The 19,440-nt window shown below is 39.1% G+C and overlaps 1 protein-coding gene across 3 annotated transcripts in view; it reads left to right on the top strand.

Annotated features, from left to right (window-relative positions):
- Positions 1-7,520: 7,520 nt before the first annotated feature.
- ANGPT1 (angiopoietin 1) overlaps positions 7,521-19,440 on the top strand; it is a 268,345-nt gene continuing 256,425 nt past the window's right edge. The window contains exons 1-2 of one of the 3 annotated variants that reach the window (XM_030938246.1): positions 7,584-7,643; positions 8,069-8,313. In XM_030938246.1, the coding sequence (XP_030794106.1) occupies positions 8,284-8,313 (30 nt within the window). In that variant the 5' untranslated portion in view covers positions 7,584-7,643; positions 8,069-8,283. Of the gene's footprint in view, positions 8,314-19,440 lie in introns of all 3 variants that reach the window. The other 2 variants (XM_010370816.2, XM_010370817.2) reach the window with 2 other exon arrangements.

Genomic DNA, 19,440 nt, shown 5'->3' with positions numbered 1-19,440 from the left:
TATAAGATTAATAATAGAGTGTTCCAGTTCATTTTTGGTGTATCAGAGGCAAACACATTATCTCTGAGGAAACAGAATGGAATGATATATGCCACAAGTCTAGCCATAAAAGAAGTTCTTGAAAATAAGATCATCCAGTTGAATTGGCCGGAATTGAGTCAGATAACAAGTCATGGTGATGAAGCCATAAATGGTATCCACATTGCTCCCATAGCTCCCAGGGCATAAAATTTTCACTATCAAATGTGATTGGTTTACATGTCTGTTTGCCCTACTTGATGTTTCTCTGGTCTCAGTAGCCAGAGTAGTACATTGTTACTGAATTGTCCCCAACTCATTTTATTCGTTCAACAAATACCTTTCCAGCACCAATGATGTGAGAGGCATTCACTGTTTCAGGTGCTAGGGGGATGCCGCAGTAAAGAACAACATTGCCCTCAAGAACCCAGAGCTATTTACATGAATATCATTGTGAACATGGGCATCCTCTCATTTTAAAATGTGCTTCTTAAATTTGTGATTTTTTAAGACGTTCAGAAATAATTTTAAACATTTAGGAGGGCAAAATGATAGGGAATGAAATTAGGTAAATGTACTTATACAATTCAACTAAGCAAGGCAAAAAGTAGCACAATTTTTGAGCACAAAAAAAGAACTCACATTTAGAAACAAGAACTAACATTGAGAGCACTTGGATATGGTCTGGACACTGTGCTCAGTACTTTATATCCACTACCTTATTTAATCTTCACAACATTCTTATAAAATGGGTACTGTTATTACGGTCTTCATTTTACAGATAAGGAAGCTGAGCTTAGAGTAATTAAATGTCTTCTCTAATATCATCTAACATGGACTAGCATAGACAAGAAATTAAAAAAACAAAACAAAAACAAAGCAGTCTGTATCCTCCCACCTTAACCACTATGAAACAGTTCATCCAATCTGGCAGGAGGAAAGAGAGATAAGACAGTATTACATCAGAAGTAAGATTAGATTAAGAGAGAGTATAAAAATAAGACTAAGAGAAGAAAAACAAGCATTTTTAGAAAACATTAAGGATCTTATTTCCCTAGTTTTTTTTTTTTTTTTTAATCTGAGTTTACAATGCTTGTGAATGATTCTTTTTCTAACTTATGAGTGGAGGTTGTCACAACTCTGTGACCACAACATAGATTTCCCTCTGAACAGAAAGTCCTACATCACTGAGTTACTCTCAGTGGAGGGTACTTTGGCTACAAGAACCAGCTATATGAACTATCCAAGTACCATTGGGTACCATAACCCATCAAATGGTAATTCTAGGCATTTCTTGAAATTACTTGTTCTTTTTTAGAGTTTCTTAGAACATGTAAAATACATATGCTTTCTGGAGTTGGAAAAGTTGAGACAGAGAGGCCTTTGCATTCTTCTCTCATCTAGGAATCAAGACTTCTGTAGGGAAAAAGAGAAGAAAGAAGGAGGCAGTTAGTAAATGCAAAGTAGTTTATATGCTTTTTCTAATAAAATCTCACGGGGTCTCCAATGGAAGTCCTTCTTCATTCTGGTATGAGGGGAATGTTGGCATCTTTATTTCTGCTTCATACAGTCCTCAGCTCTTTGTTTTCTTTTCTGGCTTGTGTGTATTTAGAAGTGACCTTCATTGTAGAATTAACAACTAATCTCACATTTAAAAGTATTTCTGAGATGTTTCTTGAATGGTTTTTCAACCTTGGCAATGTTCATAGGTGGCTGGAAGTATTAGGTATTATTCCACTACCATTACTGGGATTGACTTTTGCAATCTATGGACTCTGGGTGCCTTCTGTGACTCACCACAAAGTGAGATCTCTAGGGTCTGTGCAAGTCTAGCACCCAAAAACTTGTAAGGCACTGGCTCTGTGTCTTCACGTCTCATCACTGAGATTTAAGGCGAATGAATCAGTCAGTCAGCTGGATATTTATAAAGTTCCTCCTCTGTGCCAGGAAAAGGGGATAGACAGATCAATAAGACAGACACAGTCCTAGCCCTCGGGACTCTGATCTAGAGTGAAAAACAAACCTGAAACAAATGACTTCAATTGCATTCACAATAATAGTCTATGTGATACATATGTTACCTGTTCCCATGTTTGAAGCAAAGACCAATGCTTCAATTCCTCCTATTCACCCTTAAGAAGTCATTTGCCCCAAAGTATATATTTTACTGAAACAGATGAGTTTGATCTCACTGGAAACATTATTTCACTCCAAATCTCCTGATTTATATTCCCAAGTCTCTCATGGTTACACAGCCACAGGCCTCCTCTCTCTTTTAGCAGCTCTGCCTGACACAGAACCTCTAAACCTCTCTAGCTCCAGTCCCCCATTTCTAGATCTTTCCCTGAGTCTCTTAATCCCTTCCCTCCTTTCTTAGGTAGAGCAAATTAATTCAGTCCCAGTGGTTTCGAACTTGCGTATCTATAGTTTGAAACCAACTTACAATTCCTATAACCCCAGTACTTGGGGAGGCCGAGGCTGGTAGTTTGCTTGATTCCAGGAATTTGAGACCAGCCTGGGGAACATGGTGAAACTCCATCTCTACAAAAACAAAAATTAGCCAGGCATGGTGGCGCATGCCTATAGTCCCAGCTACTAGGGAGGCTGAGGTAGAAGGATCACTTGAACCTTGGAGGCAGAGGCTACAGTGAACTGAGATCATGCCACTACACTCCAGCCTGGGTGACAGAGTGAGACCCTGTCTCAAAAATAAAATAAAATTAAACCTACTTAACAAACAAGACACCTAACAATTACCAGAAATCTCTCTCATCAAAAGGCAGAGGAATATTTATATAATAATTTTTATTTTCCTCACTTATCTATATGCCTCCTGTCTTCATCCCACTTGCTGCAGTGTTTCCAGCTTTTTGTAACATCCTCCCAGTTAGTATGGGAGTTCTAAATGGATATTTTACATGTCCTCATGAAGTGCCTTCAGTTACCAGGTGATATCCTCCATCTTCTTCTGTTTTTGATTTTGTCCCCTGTGATATTTCCATCTGTTGTGGATACCTTTGCTGCCTACATAGTTGAGTGAAGGAGTCTTGGCTCTGCTTCCAGGAACTACAGCCAAGTGCCTTCACTCCTTTTAGATAGAGCTGCCACTTCTATAGCCCTGATGATAGTCTTGATCCCTAAAAGTGCCTGAGCAGAGTCATAGAATATGGGACCCTTGCTGTGCTGAACCACATTGTGTTCAGAACACAAAGTAGGAGAATACTTTCCCACCCCTTTTTCCCTTATAAGTGGTTGTATAAAGACCAGAGGAGTGTTTCCTTGAATCTCATTGCCTGGTGGTATTTTTGAGAAATAAATACTATTTTTTTTCATATATTTTGATTTTACTGTAGACCTGGAGTGATGATCAAGATATCTAACAGATGACATGTCATAGGACCAACCATGTAGAATATTTCTAAAGTATAACCTGATTAATCAGATTGGCTGTTGGTAAGCACATCTAATCATACTGGTGCATCCTGGTTTAATATTATCTCTGTTTTGGAAGATCATAACATGAATCTGTGAAAGCCATGGGTTTCAGAGGAAAGGGACTTCTGAAGGGGGGAAGTCACCATGTTGTTCCTGTCCCCTAAATTCTAAGAAATATTTTCTCAATATTGAAGTATTCTCATACACAATATAGCTCAGTGGGAAATGAATGTGAGCCTCAGAGTTAGATGGATTGAGGGTCAAATTCCTATTCTGCCTCCTAAGATATCATAGATCCTGGGCAATTAACCTCTATGGCTCCACATTTCTCATCAGCAAAATGGGAACAATAGTATATAATATTACATAATTATGGGGGTTCTGTAAACATTCGATGAGAAAATTATTTGTTAAGGGTTAAATAATACTATGAATTATTATTGCACTTTGCTCTTATGTCTAACTAATTCTTTAGAATAAGTTTGGCTTTATCCTCAGTTCTTTATGCCTAGGGATTCTAGGCAAACTCACCCAACAAATGCAATGAATGTGGCCAGTCATGTAGTAACCAGATAGAGAGTCAGGAAGTTGTACCAACTGAGTCATTAATCAGCTCATTCATTTATTTGCTTATTCTTTCATTCCCTCAAACAAAGTGCATAGTGAATGTCGAGGAATCAATGATGACAAAGAGAAGATTACTTTAGCAGCTCACAGCAAAAGGAAGAGACAGATTTTTAAAAAAGGCAACAATTAGCAAGCAACGTGAGCAGTGCAGTTTTGGAGACATGAAGAGAAGGTTATTGAAATTTAACACAGAGAGCCATTTATTGGACCTGGAGAAATTAAGAAAGCTTTACCAAAGAATTAGCAAAAACTGGTTCTTAGGACAGATTTAGGCACATGAAGTTCTGGTATAAATGGCTCTCGGTCCCTTTGGAAATTTCAGAATGAGTGGGACATTTACTAGGACTCTTTGTAGATATGAGATCAAAACCTTAAAGCCTACACTTCCTTATTCTAGAGTTCTAATAAAACACAAAGTTTTGTGTTCAAGCTACCACAGAATTCAATTGAATAGAATTGTTTAGTTCTTTAGAAATATTTTACCCTTCATGGAGGTTTGGTAGATGAATTTTAATTGACTTGTTCTTATTATTTGCCTATTATTATTATTATTATTATTATTATTATTATTTATAAAGGGTCTCACTCTGTCATCCAGGCTGGAGTGCAGTGGCAATCATGGCTCACTGTAGCCTCAACCTTCTGGGCTCAAGCGATTCTCCCACCTCAGCTTCCTGAGTAGCTGAGACCACAGGTTCTGGCCATGCCACCATACCTGACTAATTTTTATTTTATTTTATTTTGGGTAGAGACAGGGAGGGTCACCCTATGCTGCCCAGGCTGTACTCAAAATCCTAGGCTCCAACGATCTTCCCACTTCGGCCTCGCAAAGTGTTGGAATTACAGGCATGAGCCATTGCATCCGGCCCTACTCTCTAAAGTTTAATGCACCCTGAATTGTGCCCCATTTCTGAATAATCAACGACAAACAACAGTGTTGCTGTTGCCTAGATGCATGATCCCCAAAACATATTATCTTCAGTGTGTCAGTATCCTTAAATGTGCCTACAGTCTCCTTAACTGTAGTTCCAAAAACACAGGAGTCAATTCTGTACATCCTTGGGTTTTCTCATTGCTTAAAATTCATCTTCAGACATTTTTTTCAGAATGATACTAGTATTTCCAGTGTTATGGTTTGTGGTTGATTTTGTTTTTCTGGAAAAGAAATAAATCAGTCTCTACATTTTTCTCTGTCTCTTTGTCCCCCGACCCCTCCTTTTTTATTTGCATTTTAGGCTTCCCTTTCTTAGTTGTCTACTTTTCCCTCAGGAAATTGTGCATTCCTGCTTTTCATTTATTCCAATTGCGAAAATTCACATGGATATGGACACATAGACGCACAGAGACACACACGTGGAGGAACAGATTTTTAACAGTCTGGGCTGTTTAAAAACACAGGAGCACTTTAATAGAAACCTCACCACTCATCCATTAGTCTTCTGCCAATTTTCTACTGTATTTAGTTCTTCACAAAACACTTCTGGTCTCAGGTTTGGACTCTTTTCTTTCCATGGATAATTTTCAAATCAAACATTATTGGAAAGTGTTCTTAGACAATCTGCATTTTGCCAGTGCACTTCATCTTTGTGGCTGTGCGTAGGTTACCTGTCACTGTGTGTGTGTGTGTGTGTGTGTGTGTGTGTGTGTGTGTGCGCGCGCGCGCACTCACACTAGAAAACGCCTTAATCGCTTTGGAGAGATGCTCTGGTTTTTACAGTCCTTTTTCTTCTAGGTACGTCACTTCTCCTGCTTTAGGACTGTAAATCAATGCAGCTGGAGCGCTTTTGAAATTGCTTTCATTCCTTGCAGAGATTTCCAAAAGCAGGCTGGCTTGGTGGTTTGAAACAGGCTGAGTCCGTTTGCCTGAGTTCACATACTGGCGCCATCACTTGCCAGCTCTGTGAATTGCATCCTGTTAGCCTTTCTGTGACTCAGTTTTCCCATTGATCAATTGGAGTTAAACATAATATCCATGATCTTAAGTTTGTTGGAATGATTAAATGAGATAGTGCGTAAGGAGTGCTTCGCCTGGAAACAGTAAGGTCTTAATGCATGCCATTATTATTGTTGCACAGGAGTGATGCATGACTCAATGAGGAGACACGCAAAAGTTCAAGAGGCTGCAAAAGTGGTTCAAATATTTTATTGCTGTGTTTGGCATAACTTGCTTCCATATCTGTCCAATCAGAAATTTGTTATTTAGTGTGGAAAGGACTGATGAATCTCGGCAAGGTTTCTCTCCCCAAGTAAATCGCATTAGTTCTGGAATTTGTTTTGACCTCTCCTCTAACTTCTCCCTAAATGCCCATCTCTAAGCACTACCAACCTTCACCCACTGCCCTGTTCTCCTTCCAGGACATGGAGATGACAGCTGTGGCTTCTGTTTTTACACCATGACTGCAGTTGCCTAAAAGCCCTCCCAGTTCCTAATGAAAATCCCAACTCATAGTTCATGTTTTCTGCATCTAGTAAACATCTCAGAGCCATTCCCTGAATTCTAAAATTATCGCCTCTTTATATTTATGGGTCCCTTTGTTCAAAGGTTTATACGCTGCCTTTGGGAAATCATCTTCTGATAATTTTTCTTTCTTCCTTCACAGAAGCACAGAGATGTCTCCTGTACAGCCCATTGCTGGCTGTTAGCACACCTGATATATGCTTGTTTTCACATGGTGTGTCTGTGCAGCCACAGGAGGTTTTTATGTAAACTTCCATACCAGTGTTAAAGACAGCCGTAGCCACCAAAGAGATCCTTGTAAAATATAGGATTAGGATACACCACAGGAATTAATAATTCTCAAGCCACTGCTTTAAATTGTAGCCACATTGTTTTTGTAGGGAAGTTGCTCAGTTTATATACACGGAACATGAAGGGTTGCATTCTGATCAGGACACCAGTTTCATTTAAGACCCCTATACCAAAAGGTACTTAGATAATCCTCTTTAATATGCACATACTATATTGCTTTGTGCAACATATTGCTTTAAGCAACAAATGATGCTAATTTTCTTGCTAATTTGATCCTCTCTAACTATTTTCTTCAACTTCTAAAAGTCTAAGTGAATATAATGAAAGAATACTCTCTGTAAAAATTGTTATTTTACATATTTTTCCTCAGAGTCAAGAACACATGTTTTTAAAAGACATTTAATAATGATACGGGTTTATCATTCTCTATCAAAAATAATTTCATTGGACATCATGCCAATTTTCTTCTTAGGGTCCCTCGACTAAATAATAACTTTAAAAACATACTGCTAGTTTGCTGTATTTTAGTAGGTCAGCATGCACACCAAAAGTGTATTAAGGTGGACTGCTCTATTTATTGATTTGCCATGAATCTGCTAAAGGCTCAAGGCAATTGTCTGCGGAAGGGGGCGGGAAGGCCATACATGATCGAGGTCATGCGCATCTAGCCAATTTGTAAGACGATCCTGCCGCCTTAAGCCATCAGCAATCCTTAGCATAGGGGCACACTCACGCATTCCTGTCAAGTCATCTTGTGAAAGGCTGCCTGCTTCCAGCTTGGCTTGGATGTGCAACCTTAATAAAACTCACTGAGGTCTGGAAGAAAATAGCAGATCTGAAGCAGATAGGGTAGAGGAAAGGGTCTAGAATATGTACACGCAGCTGACTCAGGCAGGCTCCACGCTGAACGGTCACACAGAGAGGAAACAATAAATCTCAGCTACTATGCAATAAATATCTCAAGTTTTAACGAAGGAAAATATCATTACAGTGAAATAAAAAATTTTAACATTTTAGAACAAAGCTAACAAATGGCTAGTTTTCTATCATTCTTCTTCAAACGCTTTCTGTGAGGGGGATAGAGTCAAACAAACAAGCAGTTTTACCTGAAATAAAGAACTAGTTTAGAGGTCAGAAGAAAGGAGCAAGTTTTGCGAGAGGCACGGAAGGAGAGTGCTGGCAGTACAATGACAGTTTTCCTTTCCTTTGCTTTCCTCGCTGCCATTCTGACTCACACAGGGTGCAGCAACCAGCGCCGAAGTCCAGAAAACAGTGGGAGAAGATATAACCGGATTCAACATGGGCAATGTGCCTACACTTTCATTCTTCCAGAACACGATGGGAACTGTCGTGAGAGTACGACAGACCAGTACAACACAAACGCTTTGCAGAGAGATGCTCCACACGTGGAACCGGATTTCTCTTCCCAGAAACTTCAACATCTGGAACATGTGATGGAAAATTATACTCAGTGGCTGCAAAAAGTAAGTGATTGCTTTCAGTTTCTAATAGCACGGAGCTTTTTCCATTCTTGCACTGCAGCTAACTTAAAGTTCCTTAGGGGCGCATTTGTGTGTTTACCTTTTGCTCCAGGGGGGCAGTGTTTGCAATTGCAAGACGGCTGTCTGGGTTTGGCTTCCTGGGTAAGCCAAGCTTTGGGGGCTTGCGCAAGCCTATGAATGTGTGGGGGCACCCCGTGTGTGTGTCTAGCCCTGGTAAATTTTATGACATTTCTGGTTTCTCTTGTTTAAAGTTCAGCATTAAGAGTCTTTCTGTCAAAACCCTACCTTAAGAAAGAAAGCATGTACCTCTTAAGCAAGTTGGTGAAAAATAAATAATCGTAATGACTATACTAATTAATAAGATCAAATCGATTTTGCACCAGAAAATTTTGTGCCACTGGGGTGGCAAATCATCACAAAGTATTTGTTTTTTTTTTTTAACCTTTAGAAAAATTAACATGAAGTGAGAGTAAATATAAAATACAATATTTGGTTGGAGAAATTGTATATTTATGTAAAGGGAACTGTTAATTTCAGCAACTGGTAGAATAGTAGAGGACTGATTTCTGTTAAATATTTTTTCTTCTGTCCTTGAGAAAAAAAAATTTAAAAAGATACATTGTAATGTGAACTGTCAGAAAAGGCTTGCTTGCTCACAATGAGAACACGCTGGCTGTAGAGGAAGACATGCACCTGCAGATTTGGGCTGAACGCAACATGTAGTCTCTACTATATTCCTGAAATACCTCCCTTCTCAGGGCATTGTAGTTACAGAGACAGTACCTGGCGAATTTAAGTATCCATATTATTTTATGAATGTTAATGTCGAGTATGAATGTAATCTCAATTTATAGAAATCAAATCAAATAGTTTATCCAGTTATTTATCTACAAACCATTTAAAAGTTTTTGTTGAAGATATGCCTATTAAATTATGAACACACTTCTGCAATTCATTCTGTCTTTGCACTCTGTTTAATAATAGGCAGTCGAGAATAAGTATATTCCACTGACTATGCCACTAGAATGGAGGCAATGTCCCAATTTGTGAAAAGCTTCTCTCCCTCGTTAATGGATTCACTTGGTACATAGAAATAGGTATGCAATCAGGCTTCTTTAAGTTAGTCTGTACACCAGGCAATCCCTTTAAAAAGATAAAAGATAGGGAAAGGACAAATGCTCTATTTTGTTCCTGTGTGGTCACACTCGCTTAGGTCATCGCCTGCTGAATCATGCCAAATAATAGTTATTCTACTTTTGTCCACTAGGGACTGAACTAAGATCACTGTTATTTTATTGGACACATTAACTGGAACTTAGTAGTTCTACAGTTTCCAAACCTGATAATTGTAATCTTTCTATTACAGAGTATAGGACTGTAATAGGCAATCAGTAGGTAGGTAGAAGAATAAAAAGCAAACAGAACTCTCAGTATTTTTTCAATTGTAGCTTAAATTTTAGGCACTACTTTCAATAGTAGTTTCTAATAGGATGTTTGTATTTTTCTTTGGTAAAACTTATTTCCATTGTGAACAAATGATTTTGGTTGAATAGCTTGTTATTATTCTTCAGTACACCATCCATATAGTTTTTAGTGAGAATTCAATCATATATTAGTCCGGATTCTTTGAGTGAATGGGGAGGAAAATTTAGTCCCAAGTTACCCCGAATGATCTATTCTACCAAAAACGTAATGTTTTGTTTGCTTAAAACGTATAATCAAAATAGTGATTCAAACATAGTAATGCATATTTCTTGTTGCTATGCAATTATTCAACAGTGACAGAGTAAACACATAATTCTGCTGGGCTTAAATCATGCACGTGTTTCATATGTTAATTTTGCAAAATAAATTTGATTCTTGTTTGCATTGTTCTTGGTCAATGATTATGGGATAGCTTTCAGATTATAGCCAAGAATAACTATTAAAATGTTCTTTGGTTACATTGACCCTTTCAAGTGTAAATATCAAGCTGAATATATGCTGAAAACGTCCCTATTGGTATGAGTCAGAGCAGTGTGGCTTGACTATTGTCAGTTTAAATTTGCATATCTTTTGTCATTGTCAATGTGATTGGTTGGAGGATCAAGAAACTAAATAAATGCATTCAGCAAAGAACTTGCTAAAGGCTTTCAAAAGTTTCCCTTAATTAGGAGTTTTCTTCACTCCAAGTTCTAAACTTCATGTGATATTTTGATTCTGATAATAGAAATGGGAATCTTTTTACTGTAACTATTTGGTATGCTCAGCACTGCAATTTGTATTACTTCTATTTTGATTCCAAATAGTTGCCATAGGTGGAAGCAATACCCTGCAGAAACTGAGGCTATCAGTGTATGTAAGTGAAATTAATCCCTCCATTTATTTGGCAAAATAATTAATCAAAGCATAGTGATTATTATGCAGCTCATGGCATCGCTCTCAGGAAAGTTTTGAGGCAGAATACATGTGTTATCAACGCTAAATGAAATTATATGATAATTATGTTAATGCATCCCCTTCCATGAAGGGAAACCTCCTTCCTCAACTTTTCTGGTCTTGCAACTGAACAGGATGAGAAGCAAGGCATGCAAGGGGGCAAATGATTTCTCGGTCACTGTAAATACTGAAACTGTTATGGCACTGCTTTCTTGATGTGATGGATTTAATTCAAAGAGATCAACTTTCCATAATCACTGGTTGATTAAAATGAGGCAGGTTGATAGCATTATTGTGAATTCTCAGACCAGGAAGAGTGGTATGAATAATATGCATCATATTATAGTGGTATGAATAAAACTATGCATTATAGTTTTATTTTGTGAAACACCTGGGTGTGTTTCTGGGTTTTATCTCTTCTATAATATAGCTCTTTTCAGAATTATTAGCAAGTCATAGTAAATACCTGAGAGTGACCAGATCTTAGGTAAGTAATAATAAATACAACTGGCCCCAGTGTCTTTGTCACTTTCTTATGATCTCTTCCTACTTCTCTATGACAGGGAAACATTTAGCCCACATCCTGTGCTTTGTGAACTACTGTTTACTGTCTCCACATCTCAAAAAGTTCACAAAGACGTACATTTAAAATATTTAGATTTAAATATGTATAATGTTCTAGGATTTGGGGAATCCTTAGAAGATCTGTTTTGCTTTTGTCAAATGGTGTCTTTTTTGGTTAAAAATTTAAATAAATTGAGTGGATAATGCCTTGTAACAGAAAACAATAGTCTATTTGCTATAAATATTTTACACTAGCTCAAATTGATGACTATTAATGGAAAATATAGTTATGAATTGCCATCTAGAATATTTTAAGAAATACAAAGATTTTACTGGACTATTTAGCGTTTTTCTGTTGATGACATTTTTTGGTTAAGGATGTCCTCTATTTGCAGATTGTATTCTTTTCTTCAGAGTTAAGATTTGGAATGCTATTACCCAAAACACATTGATGATGATGATTTTTTTAAACCCCTATATTACATATATGTTAATCTCTATTAATATCCATTAGAATGTGACCTCCACAAGGCCAGTGACTTTGTGTGTTTGTCCAATGTCATATCCTCCATGCCTGGAAGAGTATATAACATATTTATAAAATAAATATAAAATAAATATTTGTTAAATGAAAATATGAATGCGTTATCTATTGCAATCTGCACTTTGCTGTCTACCATCAGCATTTTATTTGAGGCATACACTTTACCTCCTCAATAGATTGTAAGTTGTCCTATAGGCAAGGACTATACCCTACAGTTATATTTGTCCTAACACTAGTTAAAACAATATTGGGTCCAGAGTAGGTGATTATTAATTATTCAAATTATATTTAACCAGTGATCTAGAATCTCAAAAACTTCTCCAGTCACTCCAGTTCAACTTCTTTTTTTTTTTTTTTTTTTTTGAGACGGAGTCTCGCTCTGTCACCCAGGCTGGAGTGCAGTGACCGGATCTTGGCTCACTGCAAGCTCCGCCTCCTGGGTTTACGCCATTCTCCTGCCTCAGCCTCCCGAGTAGCTGGGACTACAGGCGCCCGCCACCTCGCCTGGCTAGTTTTTTTGTATTTTTTAGTAGAGACGGGGTTTCACCGGGTTAGCCAGGATGGTCTCGATCTTCTGACCTCGTGATCCGCCCGTCTCGGCCTCCCAAAGTGCTGGGATTACAGGCTTGAGCCACCGCGCCGGGCCCAGTTCAACTTCTTAATTATTCTTTAAGGGTCAGCTCTGTTGCCAGTTTCTCCAGGAAATCCACCCACATTCCACTTACTCTCCCAGGGTGAGTTCTCAAATGTCATCGCAGTACATTGACTGTATCATGTTAACACTGTACTTCTAAGTTGTTGTGGTGGTTGTTTTAATTATTTGTTTCTAGGTTTGTTTTCCCACCTAGACTGTGAGTTCCTCAAGTGTAGTAAATGTCGCTTATCCATTTTTATATCTCTGAACATGTTCATTAAGGGTCTGGATTAATTCCTCTGTTATAGTAATAATCAGTTTTTAAGAGATCAAGTGCTCAAGTATGCTATGTAATAATACAATTTAAGGTAACTATAAAATAATACAATTTAAGGGACCTTGTAACTACTTTAAAGTTTGCTTAAATGTTAGCACTAGGCTGCTTGAGGGTCAGCTAGATATTCTTTTGTGTGATAATGTTTTGTACTTCTATAAGCACAAGAACTTAGTATTTCTTGTTCAGTACAGTAGGGAGCCATTTACTGCATACATCTATATAATATGTATATATCTGTATAATATGTGCACATGAGAACTTAATTATAATAATATACATCTATATAGTGTGTGCACATGAGAACTTGATTATCATAATATACATCTGTATAATATGTGCACATGAGAACTTAATTCTCACTGGTATATTATTGTTTTGGTGGCTGCTGGTGGCTGTGCAACACTAAGTCAGAGACAATGCTCTTATGTTTTATTTTCACATTTGTGGGAACTTCCTAAACGTGTGAAATGGGTAGACATTGGCCAGGCGTGGTGGCTCACACCTGTAATCCCAGCACTTTGGGAGGCCAAGGTGGGCAAATCACCTGAGGTAAGGAGTTCAAGACCAGGCTGGTCAACATGGCAAAACCCTGTCTCTACTAAAAATACAAAAACTTTGCTGGGCCTGGTGGTGCGTGCCTATAATCCCAGCTACTAGGGAGGCTGAGGCAGGAGAATGACCCCAGGAAGCGGAGGTTGTGGTGAGCCGAGATCGCACCACTGCACTCCAGCCTGAACAACAGAGCGGGACTCCATCTCAAAAAAAAAAAAAAAAAAAAAGTAGATATTTAATAAGTACGATTTTAATAGTTTGTCACTAAATGTGAAAATTTGTCACTAAATGTGAAAATTTTGTCACTAAAGGTGAAAATAAGATACATGCACAATTTATGCCTACAAATTCGGAAAAGTAGCAGTTGCTGAGAAAGATTAATAGAAATAATTGTCTTTTAAATCGAGTTGGAGAAATGTCCCCATCAACTTCATTTGAAGAATAGACCCCTGATTTTCAAGCCAAGTAAGAGCCCTTCGGAATCTATATTAACTTTTCAACAAATAATTAGGTGTTATTGTTTGCTTATTACATTTTAGAATCAAAAGATCCAAAAAACCCCTTCAGCCCCAGAAGCTAGCAGTTACTGCTGTCACAACCTTTTGGCAAACTGTCTCCATTGAGAGATCTCAGGTTTTAGGGCTATGGCAAGTAGGTCCTTTTCTATGGGCTTCTATGGGCAATTACAGTCCTTCCTTACCCCTGACTCTACCATTTCACATTGAGCTTTCTTTTAATAGCACTCCTCTCATATATAAGTATTGGTTTAACAAAATTTTAAATGAATAAGAATGTCATTTTCCCCCTTAAAAATCCTTCTTCAACTTCTCATAACATAGGAATAAAATCTGACTTCTTACCAGGAGGTCTTATATGGTCTGCCTCACACCTCTCACTGGCCCCGTCATTTACTACCTTGAAACGACATTCCAGACACTCAAGTGACATTGGCCTTCTTGTTATTTCTCCAACAGACAGGCTCATTCCTGCCTCAGGGACTTTACAAGCTGTTTACTCAGCTCAGAAAATTCTTCCCCCTGATCTTCGCATGGTTGGCTACTTCTCTTCATTCAGGTCTTCACTCAGCAGTCTTCTCAGAAAATCTCTGAGCACCATTCCCTACCACCTTCCCCACTTTGCTGAGAGACTTTCTACCTTATTATGCTGTTTATTTCTTCATAGTATTTACTACTGCATAATGCTGTGTTAGATATTGTCAGATTATTTATTCTGTCTCCACCTACTAAGAATGCAAACTCCATTAGAGCAGCAGCCTTGTCTATCTTGATGCAGCATACCTTCTACCTAGAAGAGTGGATTACACATGGTAGGACCTCAATAAATATTTGCAGAATGAGTGACTCTGCATTTTCATAGACACTATGCTCTATGAGATACATCCTGTACCTGTCTTATTGACCAGTTTTTATTTATTATTCTGTTTTATTATTTCTGGTAGCAGATTGACTTTTCTGGCACAATGCTTATAGCATAGCTGGCTCTATTTAGTATTTTTTAATAAATAGGGAAACAAATGAAGTCCATGAGCAGATTTGGACTATAATCAAATTGATGTATGAAATTTAGATGCAACTATATTTTACACATTACCTTTTTAACTACATAATGGCAGAAATTTTATTAATATTCCGAGTTTCCATCCTCTCTATCAAGGGTCAGCCAGCAATGGCCCTTGGGCCAAATCCTTCCTACCACCTCTGTTTGTAAATAAAGCTTTATTGAAGAACAACCACATTCCTTCCTTTATATATTGTCTGTGCATTTGTAAATAAAGTTTTATTGGAACAGAGCCACACTCATTCATTTATGCATTGTCTATGGTTGCTTTCCTCCTACAAAAGCAGAGTTGAGGAGTTGCAACAGAGCCTAAAATATTTAATATCCAGCCCTTTTGAGAAAAAGTTAGCTGACCCCTGCCCTATATTGCAAGAGGAATTAGTATTAATATTGGGACCATTGCAAGGTAAATTGTAAGGTTTGTTGTGTGGGAAAAAGATTGCCCTCCAGGAGGCCCAGTAATCTTCAGGTTCATGCCAGTTGGCAGAGAGCCTGACTAAGCCATTTCTTGGCTGGGTGTCTGGACATGCTGTGAGGTGACATTTTAGAGGCACACAGGCAAGGGAATTTCATGTCTTTTCTTTCTCCTGCCCATCATCACAAGAACAGGGAAATATTCCCAAAGCAGATACATATCAGAAAAGAAAAAGCACCCGGATAACAATACAGACCAGCAGCCTGTGGATAAACAAGTCTGGGCTACAGGGTCTTCTGTGCTATGTGCCTGTTTCATCCTGTTGGTTGTGGCATTAGCAAGAATGCTGATAAAACACTAGAGCCATTCTATTTTCTTAGAAATGGGGCTTGAGCTCAGCCTCTTATTAGAAACCTTTCCCCCCTGTCATTTGTTTTAAGTATAAACATTAGAAGTGTTCTCACTTGTGCAGATGATGAGAGGGGAGGAGCAATAAGTGGGTAGCTCAGCTACAAAACACAGAGTTTTATCAGCCCCTGTGCTATAATTTGCTAATTAAGGAGATTTTGTTTTCTTTCTGCCACAGCCTTGTCTCTGTGTGGAAACATTAGCAGATTAGCAGCCTTTTCCTGGGCCTTGTCTTCTTTTCTTTTCTTTCTTTCTTTCTTTCTTTCTTTCTTTCTTTCTTTCTTTCTTTCTTTCTTTCTTTCTTTCTTTCTTTCTTTCTTTCTTTCTTTCTTTCTTTCTTTCTTTCTTTCTTTCTTTCTTTCTTTCTTTCTTTCTTTCTTTCTTTCTTTCTTTCTTTCTTTCTTTCTTTCTTTCTTTCTTTCTTTCTTTCTTTCTTTCTTTCTTTCTTTCTTTCTTCTTCTTTCTTTCTTTCTTTCTTTCTTTCTTTCTTTCTTTTTTTTTTTTTTTCTTTTGTACCACAAGCTATATTGTGTCATTTGCTTAGATGCACAACCCTAATTACATTCTGAGTCATCCTCGACTTTTGTCCCAATACAAGATTATCTTTGGCAGTGGAGTTGGGAAATTCCAAACCCCCTTTGGTTTTGGCCCCATGGTCTGAGGGAGGGAGGGCATCTCGGTGTTTAAATCTTCTTACAATGTGTACAAAAGATGTGCCCCCTCTCTTATCAAAGAGGGTTTTAAAGAATGACGCCCTCCATGGATTATCTTCTCTTTACATTTGGAGGCTATTTCCATGTAGGGTCTATACCTGAATACCCTTCTCTAATTCTAAATATTAGAAGTGAGAGAACTTTAGGCTCATTTGGTCTCAGCTGTCTGCTCAAATAATCTGAATTTTTTCCTTCAAGCAAATGAAAAGGTAATTTTAAACAGAGAAAGTAGCGAATAATTTCATCCAGAATGCATTTAGGCCTATGAAAACCTTTTCTTTTGTCAGTAAGTACTGAAAAATATACAGTAAGATAACTTACTTGTTTATACTATATTACATGACTATGCAGGTCACTTATTAGATAGAGGTCTATCTAGGAATGTGTTTGTGTTGAACTCTTGAAAAAACATGCAAATTAGCACAGGCATTGAGATGTGTCTGAAGTAAATCAGCAGCTGAAATATGATTAAAACACAAGTGAAGGGGGGCGGAGCAAGATGGCCGAATAGGAACAACTCCAGTCTCCAACTCCCAGCGCGAGCGACACAGAAGACCGGTGATTTCTGCATTTTCAACTGAGGTACTGGGGTCATCTCACTAGGGAGTGCCGGACAATCGGTGCTGGTCAGCTGCTGCAGCCTGACCAGCGAGAGCTGAAGCAGGGCGAGGCATCGCCTCACCTGGAAGCGCAAGGGGGAAGGGGATCCGTTTTCCTAGCCAGGGGAACTGAGACACACAACACCTGGAAAATCGGGTAACTCCCACCCCAATACTGCGCTGTAAGCATACAGGCATTCCAGGAGAATATATCCCACACCTGGCCGGGAGGGTCCCACGCCCACGAAGCCTCCCTCACTGCTAACACAGCAGTCTGCCGCGATCTATCCGCAAGGCAGCAGCGAGGCTGGGGGAGGGGCGCCCGCCATTGCTGAGGCTTAAGTAGGTAAACAAAGCCGCTGGGAAGCTCGAACTGGGTGGAGCTCACAGCAGCTCAAGGAAGCCTGCCTGTCTCTGTAGTCTCCACCTCTGGGGACAGCGCACAGCTGAAGACCAACAGGGGAAGTAGCGGGAGCCGGTGCAGACGCGAACGACTCTGTCTGACAGCTTTGGGGAGAGCCGCGGATCTCCCAACGCGGAGGTTGAGATCTGAGAACGGACAGACTGCCTGCTCAGGTGTGTCCCTGACCCCTGAGTAGCCTAGCTGGGAGAAATCCCCCACTAGGGGCAGTCTGACACCCCACACCTCACAGGGTGGAGTACACCCCTGAGAGGACACTTCCAAAGGAAGAATCAGACAGGTACACTCGCTGTTCAGCAATATTCTATCTTCGGCAACCTCTGCTGCTGATACCCAGGCAAACAGGGTCTGGAGTGGACCTCAAGCAATCTCCAACAGACCAACAGAGAGTCCTTCTGACTGTCAGAAGGAAAACTATCAAACAGGAAGGACACCTATACCAAAACCCCATCAGTTCGTCACCACCATCAAAGACCAGAGACAGATAAAACCACAAAGATGGGGAAGAAGCAGGGCAGAAAAGCTGGAAATTCAAAAAATAAGAGCGCATCTCCCCCTGCAAAGGAGCGCAGCCCATCACCAGCAACGGATCAAAGCTGGTCAGAGAATGACTTGGACGAGAGGAGAGAAGAAGGCTTCAGTCCATCAAACTTATCAGAGCTAAAGGAGGAATTACGTACCCAGCGCAAAGAAACTAAAAATCTTGAAAAAAGAGTGGAAGAATTGACAGCTAGACTCATTAATGCAGAGAAGATCATAAACGAAATGACAGAGATGAAAACCATGACACGAGAAATACGTGACAAATGCACAAGCTTCAGTAACCGACTCGATCAACTGGAAGAAAGAGTATCAGCGATTGAAGATCAAATGAATGAAATGAAGCGAGAAGAGAAACCAAAAGAAAAAAGAAGAAAAAGAAATGAGCAAAGCCTGCAAGAAGTATGGGATTACGTAAAAAGACCAAATCTACGTCTGATTGGGGTGCCTGAAAGTGAGGGGGAAAATGGAACCAAGTTGGAAAACACTCTTCAGGATATCATCCAGGAGAACTTCCCCAACCTAGTAGGGCAGGCCAACATTCAAATTCAGGAAATACAGAGAACGCCACAAAGATACTCCTCCAGAAGAGCAACTCCAAGACACATAATTGCCAGATTCACCAAAGTTGAAATGAAGGAAAAAATCTTAAGGGCAGCCAGAGAGAAAGGTCGGGTCACCCACAAAGGGAAGCCCATCAGACTAACAGCAGATCTCTCGGCAGAAACTCTACAAGCCAGAAGAGAGTGGGGGCCAATATTCAACGTTCTTAAAGAAAAGAATTTTAAACCCAGAATTTCATATCCAGCCAAACTAAGTTTCATAAGTGAAGGAGAAATAAAATCCTTTACAGATAAGCAAATGCTTAGAGATTTTGTCACCACCAGGCCTGCCTTACAAGAGACCCTGAAGGAAGCCCTAAACATGGAAAGGAACAACCGGTACCAGCCATCGCAAAAACTTGGCAAAATGTAAAGACCATCGAGGCTAGGAAGAAACTGCATCAACTAACGAGCAAAATAACCAGTTAATATCATAATGGCAGGATCAAGTTCACACATAACAATATTAACCTTAAATGTTAATGGACTAAATGCTCCAATTAAAAGACACAGACTGGCAAACTGGATAAAGAGTCAAGACCCATCAGTCTGCTGTATTCAGGAGACCCATCTCACATGCAGAGACATACATAGGCTCAAAATAAAGGGATGGAGGAAGATCTACCAAGCAAATGGAGAACAAAAAAAAGCAGGGGTTGCAATCCTAGTCTCTGATAAAACAGACTTTAAACCATCAAAGATCAAAAGAGACAAAGAAGGCCATTACATAATGGTAAAGGGATCAATTCAACAGGAAGAGCTAACTCTCCTAAATATATATGCA

This window comes from Rhinopithecus roxellana, chromosome 9 (genome assembly GCF_007565055.1).
Source record: "Rhinopithecus roxellana isolate Shanxi Qingling chromosome 9, ASM756505v1, whole genome shotgun sequence".
NCBI classification, from domain to species: Eukaryota; Metazoa; Chordata; class Mammalia; order Primates; family Cercopithecidae; genus Rhinopithecus; species Rhinopithecus roxellana.
Note: the sequence above shows the minus strand (reverse complement) of the source record. Positions and strands in the feature narration are given on the sequence as shown.